General features: G+C 37.7%; 2 protein-coding genes across 3 annotated transcripts; both read right to left on the minus strand.

Moving 5' to 3' along the window:
* Positions 1-2,488: 2,488 nt before the first annotated feature.
* kcnf1a (potassium voltage-gated channel, subfamily F, member 1a) lies at positions 2,489-7,725 on the minus strand. Of its 2 annotated transcripts, none has more exons than XM_052587172.1 (2): positions 6,970-7,725; positions 2,489-3,798 (listed from the first exon to the last, which is right to left on the minus strand). In XM_052587172.1, the coding sequence occupies exons 1-2, from the start codon at positions 7,445-7,447 to the stop codon at positions 2,792-2,794; spliced, it is 1,485 nt and encodes a 494-aa protein (XP_052443132.1). In that variant the 5' UTR covers positions 7,448-7,725; the 3' UTR covers positions 2,489-2,791. The 2 variants fall into 2 exon arrangements, with proteins under 2 accessions (XP_052443132.1, XP_052443131.1); XM_052587171.1 differs by lacking the exon at positions 6,970-7,725 and adding an exon at positions 5,109-5,244 and having other exon boundaries at positions 2,489-4,281.
* Positions 7,726-8,572: 847 nt separating this feature from the next.
* Positions 8,573-16,116, minus strand: LOC127984509 (dynein regulatory complex protein 1-like). The gene is made up of 16 exons (XM_052587168.1): positions 15,952-16,116; positions 15,749-15,836; positions 14,653-14,765; positions 14,367-14,550; positions 14,148-14,285; positions 13,896-13,982; positions 13,675-13,797; positions 13,417-13,556; positions 13,069-13,203; positions 12,651-12,987; positions 11,680-11,769; positions 11,274-11,369; positions 11,084-11,181; positions 10,849-11,001; positions 10,642-10,744; positions 8,573-10,560 (listed from the first exon to the last, which is right to left on the minus strand). The coding sequence occupies exons 1-16, from the start codon at positions 16,080-16,082 to the stop codon at positions 10,507-10,509; spliced, it is 2,070 nt and encodes a 689-aa protein (XP_052443128.1). The 5' UTR covers positions 16,083-16,116; the 3' UTR covers positions 8,573-10,506.
* Positions 16,117-17,764: the final 1,648 nt, after the last annotated feature.

The following is a 17,764-nucleotide window of genomic DNA, read 5'->3' on the forward strand; positions in this document are numbered from 1 at the left end:
GTTGTGAGTAGACTAGTGTGTCTGTCACTTCCTGTAATGTGGAGCGATAAACCGGACTGAGATTCCTCACAGCAGCTGAGATGACATGGGGTGGTAAGGAATGGCTCCCTGAGAGCCACGTGTCTTTTTCATGCACTGACGAGATATTGACGGCTGAACACCGCACATATAACCTTTGTGGCATCATTTATATATGACTTGATGCCGTCTGTCAACAGGAAGTTAAGTGTTCACCATCCAGTTTATTTATATTCTTCTTCATGCTCACAGTCCTTGAACGTTTAAGTTTTCTCAACTTTAGATTTTTTACAGTGTGTTATGTTGTATATCAAATTTTTTGAGTGTTTTAGAGTGAATAAACCTGAACAGAAACATTTACAAATTACATTTTTTCCCGAATAACTTTGCACAATGAATAGTTAATACTATTGTTAAATGTAACTGCTTTAAAAACGCTTTATGTAAAAAACCTTTTGGATTTCTCTCAACCTCCTGGCACTTTTCTATTTTAAAAGCCCTGTTTTAAACAACAAAGTTTAAACCCACGAAAGGTGAATAGGCCTGTTGTTTTAGGCTTTTCAGAGTTTTCTCTCCCATTTTCTTTCCCTAATTTCCCACCATCAGTAAAGGTCAGTTTTGATCACTGTGATCAATCTTCTCTAGATTTAACCACAGTCCTGAAGTGTAGCAAGCAAGAAATAGCTTTGTTCTAAAAGAGAAAGGGGGCTTCTATAGTACTTTAAAGTATCAGTGGTGCAACTGTGCTTTTCCTCCATTTTATCCACTGAAAATTACTTTTGATGAGGAAGGTCTCTTTCTCTCACCCCATTTAAATCACAAGTTTCTTTTGCCTCTTAGTACTTTTATTGTAAGTGGATCTGCATATTTAAACAGTCCTTTCATTCTTTTTTTTATTATTAGATTGCAGTTATTCACATTCTATCCTCCTCCGCATATAAACTTTAGGAGATTATTAGCTCACACCTGTTTGTCTCTTGAAAACAAATCTGTGTACTTTCAAAAGGTCAAGCACAGTGACCTCTGAAATACAGACGATTTGTGAGAAACGCAGTGGCTTGTGTGTAATGGCTGATTTTACCTCCTAGAACCCGTAGAGGGGATACTTATTTTTAGAACTATAAAGCGGTAGGCTTTGAGATTCCAAAATGTGTCTTATGTGGAGGGGGCTGACTATGGGCTCTGGTTTCAATGTAGTGTGTGTAACTCAATACTGATCCATGTGCAATTGAGATTTTGGATGCCGTCAGCTGCACGGAACATGTGCTTCCCTCTTAGCTGGACAACAACATGAGGGTCTGAGAGTTATAGAGGTGCATTTTGCTGTTATTTATGTTGTAGACACTGATATGTGGCCTGGTTTCCCCATTTTGTGTTATGTGATGCTGATTTAGTTGTGCTGGTGGGGTCAGTGATTACTGGCTATTAGCACCGGCTGCTCTTTTGTCCACCCACATGCCAGATCTAAGCCGTATCTCAGTGTCCAGCCAACAGTAGACCTACACGCAAAAACACAAAGATCTTTCCATGTGGGCAAAAACACATTCATTGCATTAATTCTCTCAGACAGAATGAATAACACCCACACACAAACACACCCACATCCACGTCCATCCATGTCTTTCTGGAGCCAACAAATGAGTGACTGACACCCAAGGGACGCTCAAAGCACAGCTGCAAAATTCAAATCCTCTGGACACATCATTCAAACTCCCACAGAGGGGGATGGTGGTTCACAATATAATTGAATGGGCAGGTGAGATAAAAAAAAATAAAATAAAAAAAATAAACACTAGGGAGAGAAAAGGCACAGATAAATTCATAGAGGACCAGATAAGACAGATTTTTTTTTTTTATATATATTCTGATGTATCTAAAGCACCCTATTTTAGACATCAGCTGGCACATCATAGCATGCACATTCAGTCACCAGAGCAAAAACACACATATTGTTTGCTGGTTTTTGCTTAACAGTTTTGAACTACTGCTATTGTTCAGTCTAGATAGTAATAATAATAATTGAAACAATCTTTTGCTGTCGTTTAATGCCAAATGGCTGCAGAAATGATAGAGGACAACTGTTTCATGTGGAATGAAAAGCAATACACAGTCATCTTATTTGAAAAGATTGTTGAAAAAATATGTTACAAAAATGTATACAAATTAGGTTGTGATTCAGAGTGCTCTAAATTCAAGTCATTGTTTTTCCCTCAGGCTTGTTCAGTTCAGAGATATTCTCATTACTGTAAGACGTCTGCAGAGACAAGCAGTCTTGAAGCCTTTGATGTGTGTAAGATTCAAATCATTGATTTCAATACACTTAATAATGTTTGAATACATTTAATTACGATCATCCTTTTGAGTTTACTTATCTATTGTTTAACTTCACTGTTTGTTGATAAAGTGTTTTAATAGTTGCATTGACTCTTAGTAACCCATTTAATTTAATTTTTTTCTAATTATTTTCTGAAAAGAGTCTTGGGAGTGTATATACACTTACAGTATAGCTACTATGTTGGCATATTAATAAAAGGTGACTAAACCTGATAAAGAACCATTTTATATTAAAAGCTTGAAGATTTGATTACTGACATGAAACGATTTATTGTTGAGCAGAGGGTTAGAGTTATATCAATGATATCTAAACAGACAGACAGACAGACAGATAGATTTCCATACTGTAATCACAGTGTGCTGTTCATATTGATTATTTCTGTTTCTGAATTAGTTTATTATTCTAGTTTATTATTCAAGTATTGAGGACAAGCGCAAATCACTCTGTACAGTAGTTATTCGAGCATTTGTGGGCAGGTGGGCCTTTGGACACATTTGTCTGATCACCAAGTAACGGGATGTGTGTGTCACTCTTGGTCGCGCTCACAGCAGCGCTATCCCACACCGAGCTGCTGCCAGCCGAAGCTGTTCTTCCAGCCTCCGGACACTCCTGCGCTTCCTCCTTCGCGCGTAACGCCATGAGTTCGATCTCATGTTTGGCAGCGGTTTCTAGCACTCGTTGCTTACTGTAAACAATGACGAAGTTGTTTATAATCGGGTGGATTGGCAACGCTATAGCTATTACACCACATAGAAAACTGACAGCCGCGTTACACCTGCCCAGTGTTGTTTTAGGATAAATGTCTCCATAACCCACAGTGGTCATGGTAATGATAGCCCACCAGAAGGACTGGGGGATGCTGGTGAACATGGTCTCCGGGTGGTTCTGCTCCAATGTATACCCCAGCGCGGAAAACAGGAAAATCCCCACGCTCATGTACATCAGTAACAGACCCAGCTCTTTCAAGCTGCTTTTGAGTGCGAATGTAAGCGTTTGCAGACCTGCTGAGTGGCGCGCGAGTTTGAAAATGCGCGCAATGCGCATGATGCGCAACGCCTGCACTGCCTGCTGGACATTGGCGAGCTCCATGATAGCAGTGCCCAAATGCGTAAGAATCAACACCACGTAGAACGGCATGATTGCTAGAAAGTCTATTATATTCATGAAGGAAAACACAAAGCGCAACTGATTCGAAGAGGACAGGAAACGCAAAATGTATTCCACTGTGAACCAGATGATGCAAGCCGTCTCGATGGACTCAAGGGTCGGGTGTTCCACGAGGTTACCCTGGGCATCTTGCACTTGCAGCTCCGGGATGGTTCCCACGCACATGACCACAGAAGAGAGCAGGATCAACGCGAACGACACCACTGCGATTATGCGCGAGGCTAAAGATGACTCTGGTTTCTCCATGAGTTTCCACAGGAACGCCTGACACTTCTGACCTCTAGTGACCCTCACATCATCCTCCAGGTCGTCCAGAATGGTCTTGACCTTCTCTGCTATTTCTGCCAGCTCGGTTTGCACCTCATTTAAACTGCTTATACAGCATTCATCTAGATACTCCTCGTCTATCTCCCAATAGTCCATCTCTCTCATGAAGCGCATGGGACAGATTCCTCGCTTTATGTGAATCTCTCCGTAGTAATATAGCTCTAGGATGCATTTGAAGGCCTCTGGGTCTCTGTCGAAGTAAAACTCTCGCTTTAAGTCGTCATAGTCATCACAGAGTGTGCAGAGATCTTCATGTGTGGAATCCGTTGCTCGGTTCACCAGCTCCGCCAAACGCGTCTCGGGATATCGGTTCAGCACGTCCCCGTGGAGAATGTGCTTGACACCACCGATATTCACAGCAATCTCCGTCTCCTCACTCGCCCCGGAGCCGTTACTGTCCGCGTAACGAGTCCTCGGGAACTCCCACATGTCAACTGATACAATCCAGAGTTTTAGACAAAAACAAAATAAGAATCATTTTTAATCTAGAGGACCATATGGCATAAAAATCAGCATGTCCATGACTAATAGTTTGATAAATATTACAGGAGAGACCGGGGCTAGACACTTCCACATAATTTCAGACTTTGATTTTTTTTTTATCTGCTTCTACTTGTGCTTCTAAAGACTACGTTGCTTGAACATATGATGACCTTTTATGACAACATTTGCCAACAGATGGGCACAATGGGGTAAGTGTCACAATGTAAACTCCTTTTGTAAATCCCGGGACAACAAAAGCGTAAAAGAAGACTTAAATATGATATCCTTACTAGGACAAAAATATTGTAAGTGATCGGTTATATACATTTATAGGCTAACGTTTAAAATGTATGACGTTTGAAAACTAGCTTAATTTGTCTGAGAGCAGATTATACAGAAACGATATTAATATTTTCATAAAAATTCTAATTTACGAAGTGTTTTGATTTTGGCACCAACATAAAGCCTAAACCATTGCTAAGACTAGTTACTGTGATACAGCCCCTGACATTTTCCCCATGTGAAAGCTATAGCCCCGGTTTCCTCTTTTCTATTTGTAAATTTGCAAGAAAGAGGACAAAACTCGTTTTGCTCGCTTTAAGATTAAATAGGTTTATTTATTGTATTGAAGAAAAAAAAACTATTTTTACCTAAGGATTCAATACATTATTCAAACTGAATAAAGCCAAAGCTGTGTTTACATTAAAGTCGAGTGCTCCACGTTTAAATAATGTTCTAATGCAAATGCTAAATTGTAATTTCAAAACAAAAAACTTACATATGTTTGGATCAAAACCTGTGAAGAAAGTCCTGAAAAGCTTCCGACTTCAGCTGCATGATGTCCGCGTGTAGAGCAGAATAAATCCGAAAGCGCAACATGAGTAAAGACGGGTGACATGAGCAGAAATAAGGTGTGTGTGTGTGTGTGTAGGGATGGAGCAGGCGTGATGGGAGGGGTGGAGAGTCATAAATTGTTTTCAGATTGAAGGACCAGGGACAGGCTGCAACTCAGGGAGTCATAAAACATATACTTTCTTACTGTGGTTATAACTGATAAGGGTTCATTTAAAAATAAAACTTGACATCTCATGTCACTCGCACTTTCTTAAACTTTTATTTACACTCATACAGTTTCTTATAGCCTATTATTTCAATTATATAAATATTTCGAATGTAAAATTCGACCAAACGTAAGCTTTTCTTTTGAAATACACTGCTTTCTCGACCCACTCAGTACAAGTAAATGCACACTAGAAAGCCCTTTGGTAAGTTACTCTTGTGGTTTGTGTCAAACAGCAGTAGTCCAGCGGTGAGTTAGCACACGCAGCAGCTCAATGTTGTGTTGAAATATCCCACTCTAGTGTTGAAAAGTGAAAACTGCAAGGCTACAACACGTGCCAGGTGATAACTCTGGAATACCTGACTCACTTTTGCAGTCCACACGCTGCTTGTATCTTTATCTTTATCAGTCAATTTTTTAACACATATAATTTTTTCAATTTTTTTAAAGTGTCGATAATGTTTATTTCATCTCAATAACTTCAACATAAAATATCAAGCAGTTTTGGAATATTTATATTTTAGTAATACAGATTAGAAATTACATTCTATTTTAAGGTATGTTTCAAAATCTGCTAGTTTTGATTACTGGAATGAAAGGATTTATTTACTTATATTCTGGACACCGGCGGCGTTATTTTCTGAAAGAGATGCATCATCATTGCCGATAGATAGATCAGACACAGCACTATCCCACACCGAGCTGTTGTCAACCGAAGCCTGTGATGGCATTTTTGTAGACTCCGGACAGCCCTGCGCTTCATCCTTCGCACGTAACGCCATGAGTTCGATCTCATGCTTTGCAGTGGTTTCTAGCACACGCTGCTTACCGTAAACAATTACGAAGTTGTTAATGATCAGGTGAACTGGTAGCGCGATAGCTACGATTCCACACAGGAAACTCACAGCGGCGTTACACCTGCCCAGCGTTGTTTTAGGATAGATGTCTCCATAACCCACAGTGGTCATGCCAACGATACCCCACCAGAGGGACTGTGGGATGCTGGTGAACATGGTCTCCGGGTGGCTCTGCTCAAATGTGTACACCAGTGCAGAGAACAAGAAAATTCCCACAGTCATACACGTGAGCATCAGACCCAACTCTCTTAAGCTGTTTTTGAGCGCTACGGCGAAAGCTTGCAGCCCTGCTGAATGGCGCGCGAGTTTGAAAATGCGTGCAATGCGCAAAATGCGCAACGCCTGCACTGAATGTTGAATATCGGCCAGCTCAATCTGAGCAGCACCCAGAATCAACACTAAGTAGTACGGCATGATGGCTAGAAAGTCTACTATATTCATGAAGGAAACCACAAAGCGCAATTTGTTCGAAGAGGACACGAAACGCAAAATGCATTCAAGGGTGAACCAGATGATACAAGCCGTCTCGATGGACTCAAGGGTCGGGTGTTCCACGAGGTTACCCTGGGCATCTTGCACTTGCAGCTCCGGGATGGTTCCCACGCACATGACCACAGAAGAGAGCAGGATCAACGCGAACGACACCACTGCGATTATGCGCGAGGCTAAAGATGACTCTGGTTTCTCCATGAGTTTCCACAGGAACGCTTGACACTTCTGACCTCTAGTGATCCTCACATCATCGTCCAGGTCGTCCAGGATGGTCTTGACCTTCTCTGCTATTTCTGCCAGCTCGGTTTGCACCTCATTTAAACTGCTTATACAGCATTCATCTAGATACTCCTCGTCTATCTCCCAATAGTCCATCTCTCTCATGAAGCGCATGGGACAGATTCCTCGCTTTATATGAATCTCTCCGTAGTAATATAGCTCTAGGATGCATTTGAAGGCCTCTGGGTCTCTGTCGAAGTAAAACTCTCGCTTTAAGTCATCATAGTCATCACAGAGCGTGCAGAGATCTTCATGTGTGGAATCCGTTGCTCGGTTCACCAGCTCCGCCAAACGCGTCTCGGGATATCGGTTCAGCACGTCCCCGTGGAGAATGTGCTTGACACCACCGATATTCACAGCAATCTCCGTCTCCTCATGCGCCCCGGAGCCGTTACTGACCGCGTAACTAGTCCTCGGGAACTCCCACATGTCAACTGAAAATGAATGAATGAATAAATTAGCTAATTAGCTAGATAGATAGATATATATGATATTTTAAAAACCCATCCCCTTGCCTTGACTAATAAAAAATATAGAAGACCGGGGGCTAGTTGTCAAAGTTTTTGCATCGGTGAATATTTACAAGTATGCATTTTAAGATAGCTAGATAGTTATTGAGAGAATGCTGACCAATTGTGACACACTATGGGGTAAGTTGTCAGAATCTGGCATTATGCTCTATAGACAAAACTAAAGTAAAACGATTATAAATTACAAAACAATTCATAAGGCAAAAAAAAAAAAAAAAAAATCCAGCAGTTGTTTGGACAAAACACTCTAATATATTATATACTAATTAATGTAATGTTTATATTAATATTATGCACATGTATAAAATAAATGCAATGATTATCAGGCGTAATTAATAATCAAAACAATGTGACATCTTACTCAACCTCACATTATTGAATAATGCTTTTCTTCTTGTTCTTAGTTCCGTAGTTAAACCTGAATGTATGCTAAAAGCAAACAAACAAACAAAAAACTGCAATTGAGTTTGGGCACATGTTCAAATGTAAAGGTCATTTGTGATTAAAACTTACTTATGTTTGGACTGCAGTCTGTAAAAAAAAGTCTTCAGAGTCTCCTCTTCATGCCACTGCTCTTCTGTGTAAATGTCGCTATAACGGACGTGTTTGACCGTTGCGCTTGCGTCTTTTGAAGTCGAGAGACTGTGTTTCCCCCATTCAAATCTCACTTAACATAATAGGGTAAGATTGAGGGGAATTAATTGATCACCTTATGATCTCTCTTTTTTTTTTACACGAATACGTATAAACGAATTATGTTTATATTATAATATATAATTGTAAATAAGTGCAAAACAGCCAACTAGAATTTATGTATTTATTGCAGTTTTTTTTAGTCTATGATTTATTGTCGCAACATCCCCATCTAGTGTTGAAAAATGGAAACTGCAGCGCCAAAGATCAATTCGTTTTGCAACAGTCATAGTGCTGCCTTCAAAAATCGGCCAAATGAAGTCATCTCAGCAGACGGGAACTGAAGCGAACATTGAATTCGGTCTTGATGCCTTCCTACCTTGGAATGCGTCCTCCGGAGGCAGCATTTTTTTTTTTCAGTTTTCGGATGCAGCCGTGTTTGCCATCCGTGTACTGGTTTACATGCTTAGCAATTAATATAAAAAAGTTTTCAGATTCTTGTATTTAAAATGGTTTATTTCGTTCCCCCATCATTTAACAGGTCCCCCAAAAAATTTACCTATGTAAGTACCTAATTAAGTTATTTGGGTTTTAGAATCAATATTAGTCTTAAGGTTATCTATAAGGCAGTGTGCTCCAAAACAGTGACAAAATTCCATAGACAGTAAGCAAAATTCTCATTTAGAAGATATACTTCCGCCAAAACGGCTTAACGATTTTATGACGTCACATCTTCATCTTCTCATCAAATCTTCTGACCAATCAAATGCTCTTTAGAATCCGAAGTGACCGCCTCCTGCACTATAAATAGATGCTGAAGCTCCAGCTAATACCTTAGCAACCACATATCAACACCCTAGCAACCACCCCGAGTACCTTATCAACAGCATAGCAACACCTTAGCAACCCCGGTACCCTAGCAACCACACAGCAACTATCTATCTCTGACAGACTGTATTGCCTTCAAACTTTATGCTTTTAAAACTTATTTACTTTTTTAATTGTATTGGTTTATTAAATATGATACACAACACAATTTGCTTGTGGAAACAAATCACGAATTTGAGAGGAACATAATGTGAAAGTTAGATAGTTGAGGTGCCAACGATCATACAAATATCTCTTTATTCCTGTCCCGCAATACTTTTGCCACATTAAATAAGTATATACTAAAGCCCCTTAAATCAGTGTAGTGTCACACAGCGCCAGTCGGAGAAATGACTGAATAGAGACCAAAAATAAAAATCATCAATCATATTACATATATAAATACATTCTGTTCATTGTTGGTTTTCCTAACTGTCAAAAAGTAATGGGTAACTAGCATGGATTAGCTGTGGTCGTTAACCATGGACTGAAACAAACTAACGTAGCCAGAAATATAATTTCGTAACATTGATAATCTGAATGAGCTTTATTGTCAAGTATATTTATACATGCAATAATTTTTTTCCGTGACAGAAGCTCCACGCGCAACAGACTGACGGCGACAGAACAAAAAACACACATAAAAAAAAAAGCTAAGGAATGACACATAATAAAAGAATAAAAAATCCAAAGGAGTAGGTAAGGAATGACAATATACAAATTGACAATTGTGTGTTCAGGTATATAGGCAGTTCTGTACGTACAGGTATTTTATGTGCAAAAATTGAAATGTACACTAAGTATGTGTGTTAGAAAAATATGTGTGTGTGTATAAATTTAAATATGTTTTATGATTCAACATCCTTGCTGTCTGGATTTTATATTTCTTTCTTTTGAACATCCATATGCAGCACAAAAGTCCGACATTGTCCATTAATTCAAAGTACAGGCGGAGATCGCAGTGTTACCCAATGGTGTTACCTAGCTACTTCCTATGACAAGACCCCTGTTCCAAGATGGCAGTGGTTTTGACACATGCTTAGAACCCCAAGGCGACATCTAGTGTATATATCTATGGGACGGACATTTGTTCACGGTGTTGTGTTTTCTGTAGCAGTAATGTCTCGTAGTTCACAATGTAGGCGATAGGGATAGCAAATGAGGTCTGATTTCACTTGTTTCACGCGAACCGCACAGTCTGGTCCAGAGACATATGCAGCATGATTATGACCACTATTTTGTTTCACTAAAAGTTTCATATTGAATTTAGGGGTTGATCTATTAGATTGTGGATGTCAAATGCAGCTATACCAAGCTCAAAGGCTCTGGCCCAAGCAGATATAGAAGAACAAGGGGACCTTTAAGCTTGAAAATTTCAATTGCAGTGCTGAAAGGCATTTTTCACCATTTAGATTGCAAATACAGATTTTTTCCATTGTTTTATTTTTCGAAAGTATATCACATGTGGAACTGCCTCATCCTGGTGGGCTGCATCTCCAGCTCAGCACTGGCCTATCAGGAGAAATCAAGTTATATTATAAGAGAACAGCCAAACTGAACTTGTACCATTATGCAACACACTCAGACAGTCACCTTGGAGGTTGTATAAAGATGCAGCAGCTGTCTGAGCTCAGTATTCTGTTGTTGAACATTCTGTGTTTCTGCCAGAAGCTTAGCCCTCTCAGTCAGTACAGTACTGCGAATAAAACCTCATTGTTAATGTGAATTTCTCTAAGTCCAAATCAAGGCTTTCATTTGGGTGTAGCATGCTATAATTATTGACAACAAAAATGCACTTACTGGTACTTGTTGAGAGCTGTATCAAGAGCACTCCAGAGCCTAAGTTTGGACTCTGGGATGACATTAGCTATGCATTCCCAGTATGCTGTATCTTCAGATTCATTTCTCGTATCCAATCCCAAAACACTGCTCTTCTGTGAGGCCTGAAGATCACTGGACATAACAACAAACAGTTGATTTTAGGGAATATGTATGACCGCAGAAACCTTTAGGCTTGAAATGTAAGTGCACTGACTGGGGTCTGCAGTGGTGGGCGGTAAAATCTTTCAGAGCCACTAGTAGATCATTATGATGGATTAAGTCAGAAGGTTGGATGTTAGTTGTCTCCTCTTCCTAGCAAAAACACAAAAGAGAAATACAACATATTTAATTTTGTTTCCAGAGTGGTATAGTGAGAGGTTGAGCTGTGATGGATCCCCCTTTACCTCCATCAGTTCCCTCTGCTCTCGTCCATGCTGTCTGTAATTCATTAAGAACTCAGCCATTTTATGCACATCATTCTCACTCTCGATCCCTATTGCCTGTGTTCATAAAAGAAATCAACTGAGACATCAGACTTTGTGGTTTTTTAGTGGTTCTCAACCTTTCTGACTCCATGTCTCCCATTTGTAAAAGGCAACATTTAAAGCCCCTTCAAATGTTGTTCAAACATTTAAAGATGTCTTATTGTAGATTTTTATTTTAGAATTTCTTTAGCATATTAATTATGTCACTTTATTGAACTTTATTTAACTAATTTATAGTCTTATTTGGGGCCCTCTTGGAAGTTTTCTAAGGCCCTCTAGTTGTTCGTGTCCCCCTGCTGAGAGCCACAGATCTAATTATACTTACTGTGAAAATACAATCTAGCTTTATAAGGGACTGTTCATTCTTCTCCAGATGAGACACCAGCTGCAGCAGTTTACTCTCTACGAGAAAACCCTGAAAGAAAGGGAGATATAGAGCAGATATAGTTTCAAATTCACACACGATGCTGATTTATGAATTAGGGACTTTTTGCTGTCTCCTAAGAGGAATTTGAAAAATAAAAACAATTGCTCTAACTATTTACAGGGCTACTGCAGGTTTTACGAAGGTAAAATTAAGTAAAGAAAACTTTTAAGATACCTTCTGATCACACAGATAAAAAATGTATGTGCTTCCTTAGGCTTCTTGTCTTTATTTAGTCTTATTTTCAATGCATATGTCTAGGGTTTCTTAAATCAAGATACATTTTATGTGAAGCAAAATTATATACAAGACGTTTTTCTGATCTAAATTAAAAAAATAAACAGATCTAAAAGAAGTACATGAATAAAACAAGAACAAATAGCAGCTTGATTGAAAGAGAAAACAAGTTTTCATTCCCTGTTAGATATTTGTATTGGAACACAAAATTACTGAGGAAGAACTCACAACTTTCTGCTCTAATCTTTCTTATTATTTTTGTGTCTTAATTTGTGGAAAGATAAATAATAAGACCCACAGAAACCCTGTATTTATGAGGTCTCTTTTATTACTTTTGAAAATCACTGAAAAGTGGGCAAGTATTTCTCCATTTCGGGCTGGTTGTTAAAATTGTGAGTTTTGACTTTGCACAAATAATATAGACTCTGACTTTCGTAATATGGACAAAATAGTTTAAACATTATGAAATATATTTTTCTGTGTTCCATAGAAGAATGAAAGTCATACAGTTTTAGAACAAAATGAGAGATAGTAAACCCCTTTGATATATTTTTGTACTATACATTTTATACATATACAATTTCAAGATTTCGAAATATCTCAAACTAACGAATCGGCCAAAATCACACACTCACCAATTCGTCACACAGTAGCTCCAGAATTCTCTTCATTGTCCTCCGGTTCACTCCACTATCAGTGTCCTCCAGAGCCTCAGATTCCTCCATTGAATTTCCTCCTGTTTCCTCTTGCAGGGTATCTGCAGCTTTCTGGGAGGCCGTCTTGAGGGCGTTATGTTCGATCGGACCGGAGCGCTCCATGAAGGGGAGCGGAAGAGACGTCCAAGCCAGACCCAGCTGCTGCTCGTGAATTATTCTGTCTGTCTCCAGTGCCCTGTGTGCCAAGGCCTTAACTTCACCTTCACTTATCAGCCATATCTTCTCAAAACGCTCGGCATCCAGCGCTGCAAAGTGTCTTTCCAAACACACAAAAACAAGGTTTGTCCTGGGACTGTCTGAATGTTTTCTAGGTCACGATGAGAGTAAGTGCACTCACCTTGCTTTCTTCTGCATGTCTTTGTACTGTTGTTTAATACGTGCGTAGTCATTTCTCACTGATTGTTCCTCGGCTTTTGACTGCTTCTCCTGATTGGTGCATTTAGACTTTAGGTTGTTGAGAATATCTTGCATTCTGGAAAAACATCAGGTCAGTTCTAAATTTAAAATCAACAGGAATCATGACTGGTTTCCTGCAGTAGGGTGATTACTGATATTATAACAATTTAAAATAACAATATTCTATTTTTTTTTTCATGTTTTAAAATGTTATATATTCCTATGATGGCAAAGCTGAATTTTAAGCAGCCATTACTCCAGTCTTCATTGTCTGTAAAAGTTATAATACCTTATAATTTTCCTCTTCAGTTGTGATTTTAAGAGTGCGTTCTCTTCCTCTCTTTTCTTTAGCACCTCATATTTGTAATCAAGTTTTTCTTCATTCAGATGGCAGTTGAACTTCACCTCTTGTAACTTCTTTCTTAAATTCTACACACACAGATAGACACAAATGCAGATTTTGATTTGTACCTAATAGCATTACCGTCTCAAGCATATAGTTACAGTTACAGAGTTATACTCATAATTAAGACTATATCAAATTCACCTGTACTTCTGTATCCATTTTGATTTTGTCTATGTTGTATTCTTCAGCTTTCTGAACCCTCAGCTTCTGCAGCAAGTCCTCATGTTCCTCCAGGAGGCTTAAACCCTGCAACATGTCCTTCAGCTGCAAAGAAAGATGCTGTTGTCAAAGTGGTTTTAAAGATATACACATGAAAATCTGTTTCAATCCAATGTCGTGTGTCACCTTTATACGTACTATACCTCTTTCTCGCTTCGTTCCTTCATCTGATGCTCCCATTTCTTCCTGTGTTTGGTTATCAGCGTTCTCCTCTCCTCATCAAATGAGTCCTTTAATGTTCATAGAAAATAAATGACATAAAATAGTGTGCATTCATGGCTATGCCATTTTATATAGTGTAGTTGCTCATTTCTTATTAAACCAAACATATAAAGAAGAATATTATGAGAGATAATTGTAATATGTCCTCCAGCCTCCAGGAGGCAGTACAACACCTCAATCTGCTTTAGGTCTTCTCGGTATGACATTTTTAGACATGAAATCTGTTCTTCCATCCTCTCTATTATCAGGTCAATGTCTTTAGCCTGTTTTTTCAGGTCCTTCACATAGCGATCATCGCTAGCCTTCAGCTCCTATACAAAAAAGTATTCTTATTTACCCTTGATTTATAGTCTATATGTTTTTGCATGTATTTGTTGCAGTCTGAAGTTCACCTGCTGTAGCTCACTGATCAGTTTATTCTTGTCCGCTACAATCTGTTCACAGAGTTGCTGCTGGCTGTTCAGAGCATCCCTTAGATCCAGTGGGGTCTGTTTCATTTTAGCATCCGTCCATTTGCGGGTGATCTCCTCAAACTTTTCCTGGCTGGACTTGGCCTCGTTTTCCAGCTTCTCTCTCCTTATAGAATCAAATGACACATTTATAGTGAGAATGCAAACTATACAGAGATACAATTTCAAAGACTTAGGTGGACAGAGGAAAGTGTTTCATTGCATGTACCTCAGTCGACATGCCTCCTCTAGCTCTGTTCTCCTGTCAGACTCTCTGGCATCTACAGCTACCTGAATGTTGGTCACCAACTCCAGACCATCACTTTGTAATTTTGTCATGTGCTGCAAAAAGAGCAGAGAAAAGTGAAAATCCTGATCTACCTCACATACTATGTGCACAATATTCAGTATTCAAGAACTACAGTATTTGCTTGTCTAATATTTCTTATCATTAATATAATATAATATAATATCAGTGTTGGGAAGGTTCTTTTTGAAATGTAATATATTACATATTACAAATTATCATATCTAAAATGTGACAAGTAGTTTAACTATTTTAATTACTTTATTAATATAACTGATTACTTTTTTGATTATGTTTCTACATTTCCGATGTTTAATAATTGTTAATAATTTTCAAACATGTAAACAAGGCCTGCTTAATCTTACAGTATCACTAAACACTGATTACTGTCAGACTTTCATATTTCCTAATAACTTGAATTGAGGTTAATTTAATTTGAATTAAATTAACCACTACAAAATGAGACTTACTTTGAAATCATTATGAGGTTGAATACTGATTTAAAAGCATAACAAGAAATAGTTCAGTAGCTATGATTCTGTTTTTAAAATCATATCTTTGCAAAGTTAAGACAGGAAACACTGGCATCTAACAAAAGCTTGGAAAAAAAGAGTTAGGCTAATCTATTCTTAAAAAAATGAAGCATATAAAGCCAAATAGGAAATAAAACGGATAGTAATCTGTCATATTCTGTGTGCGACTTTTGTGCCTCATTTTTTTATGAAAGAAACCAATTACATCTGTATATGGTTTTGTGTGAAAAACAATTCAGATGTAATATCCTTTGTAATCGTTAACCTTTTCATAAGTACGTTAACTGTAAATTACACGTTTTTTTTTATCAGTAACTCTAACGTTAACTGATTACAATTATTTATTTTGTACATAAATTAGGCTGCGTAATTTAGTTATATGTAACAAGTTGCTCCCCAACACTGTATAATATAATATAATATAATATATATGAAGAAAAGCAAACGTTACATTTGAAAAATATATTTAAATGCAGACGACTGACCCTTTTACATTTCTCCACTTCCTTCTGACTTTTCCGTATCTCTTCTTTAATATCCTCTTTTTCCTGGAAATCTTTGCCAAACTCTTCACTGCAAAAATAAAAAAAAAATTATAAGTAAGTTACCGAAAGATTTGAGAATTCCATGTTTATAGCTAATGGAACAAGGGACCGACAAAGAACTCGTGATGAACGTTTAACGTTACCGTGTTTTGGCCTCATTTCGTGCGGCTATGCGGAGGCGACGGGCGGTAATTCTCTCCTCTGGGTTTTTGGACTCGATAGATGGTCTAGATTCGTCTGCTTCTTCCCCTGCAAAAAGTTCAGGTTGCTGCATTTTCACCTGCTTTGATAATCCCTATTACAAGAAATATAACACACAGCGCGATGAATGGAAAAGTATTGTTTACAATAGCGTTGCTATGATACTGCAGGAGTGGTTGAGTGTTGGTACTGCAACCACTGATCTTTAATAGAGAATATCATAGTGACTGACAAATATTTAGAACTGACCACATGCTGAAATTATATGATGATTTAAGAATCCATATATTTTAATATATTGTTTAGTTATTATTATATATCATGTTTTATGTTTATGATTTATGAGTATTCAATTCCGTTTTGTATATATATATATATATATATATATATATATATATATATATATATATATATATATATATATATATATATATATATATATATATATTTTTTTTTAATATATGCATTTTAAATATATTACATTTAACATATGTAGAATATAACACATTTAAAATGCATATATTAAAATACGCACACAAAATGGAATTACACATACATTTTATGGAATATGTTTGAATGTAGTTTGATATATAGGCTATTTATTGTATTTCTAATGTTTAAAAATATTTAAGCTAGAAAATATTTATATATTTAAATATATTTATTCCAAACAAAAATATATTTTTGTCACATGGGGAAAACAAGAACAAACAGTAAGAATTGCAGGGCCATAACTCACAAAAAAGTACTACATGTCAGCAGCGTCTTAGCAGCAGCAGTTTTTTTTTTTTTTAGCAGCAGTGATGCTTGTGTAACAAGCTGAATGTGGCAACAATTGAGGCAAGCTATCTTTACGGGTTTCTCTCTGTGTCTCTCTTTTGTTTGCAGTCTCTGATTCCTGAGAACTTTTGCTTGACTAGCCTGTGTCTAGCTTTACTTGTGCACCTGATTGTGCCATCATATTAAAACACTATACATAAGACTTTAACCTGATGTTACATTCTGTTTTATAGCTGCGAGCTCAATTCTCTTGCTCTACCAATAAGCATTTTGCTCATCCATTATAATAATAGAAATCTGTTTTATCAGATTTATCTTTTGGATCCATCTATCTTTTGAATATTAGCCTCTAAAGTAAGAAGACCGCAGACTGGCAGTGTACTGAATAAGCAGTCACACAGTCTGGGGCTGAAGTACTTGTGCTGGCATGGTAATCACCTTAGGGATTTTAGTGGCTTAACGTTTAGCAAGATGAACATTAACCTGTGCTTGACTGATTGTTAGGCATTATCCGATTAATCAACTAAAGATCTCCTGTCTTTGGGTGTATTGTATTGTTCATTTTTGTGTGTTTGCATGCATGTTTTTAGGGATGTGTTTCTGTTTTATAAAGAGGATTACCATCTAGAATATAACAGAATGTCCTTTGGATCAGTGGTTTTCATTAATGCATCTGCTAATTTGTAATATGGCTGGTATATTAATAAAATATTTAGCTATAACATGTTGAAGGGAAAATTACATTTATACCATAATTTTCTTTTCTTTGTAGGAGTTTTAGATTTAGTGAACAAAAACAATACTAGTATTGGATTGACACTTGATGTCCATTGCAAAATCAGTAACCTAAGCCAAAATTAGCAAAATACCTCTGATGTCTTCATAGAAAAGAAGAGAGAGAGAGAGAGAGTAGCAGGGAACAGGAGAAAGGGCGAGACATGGATGGGATTAAACAAATTGGATTTGTTTAAAACG

Source organism: Carassius gibelio, chromosome B20, assembly GCF_023724105.1.
Source record: "Carassius gibelio isolate Cgi1373 ecotype wild population from Czech Republic chromosome B20, carGib1.2-hapl.c, whole genome shotgun sequence".
Taxonomy (NCBI): Eukaryota; Metazoa; Chordata; class Actinopteri; order Cypriniformes; family Cyprinidae; genus Carassius; species Carassius gibelio.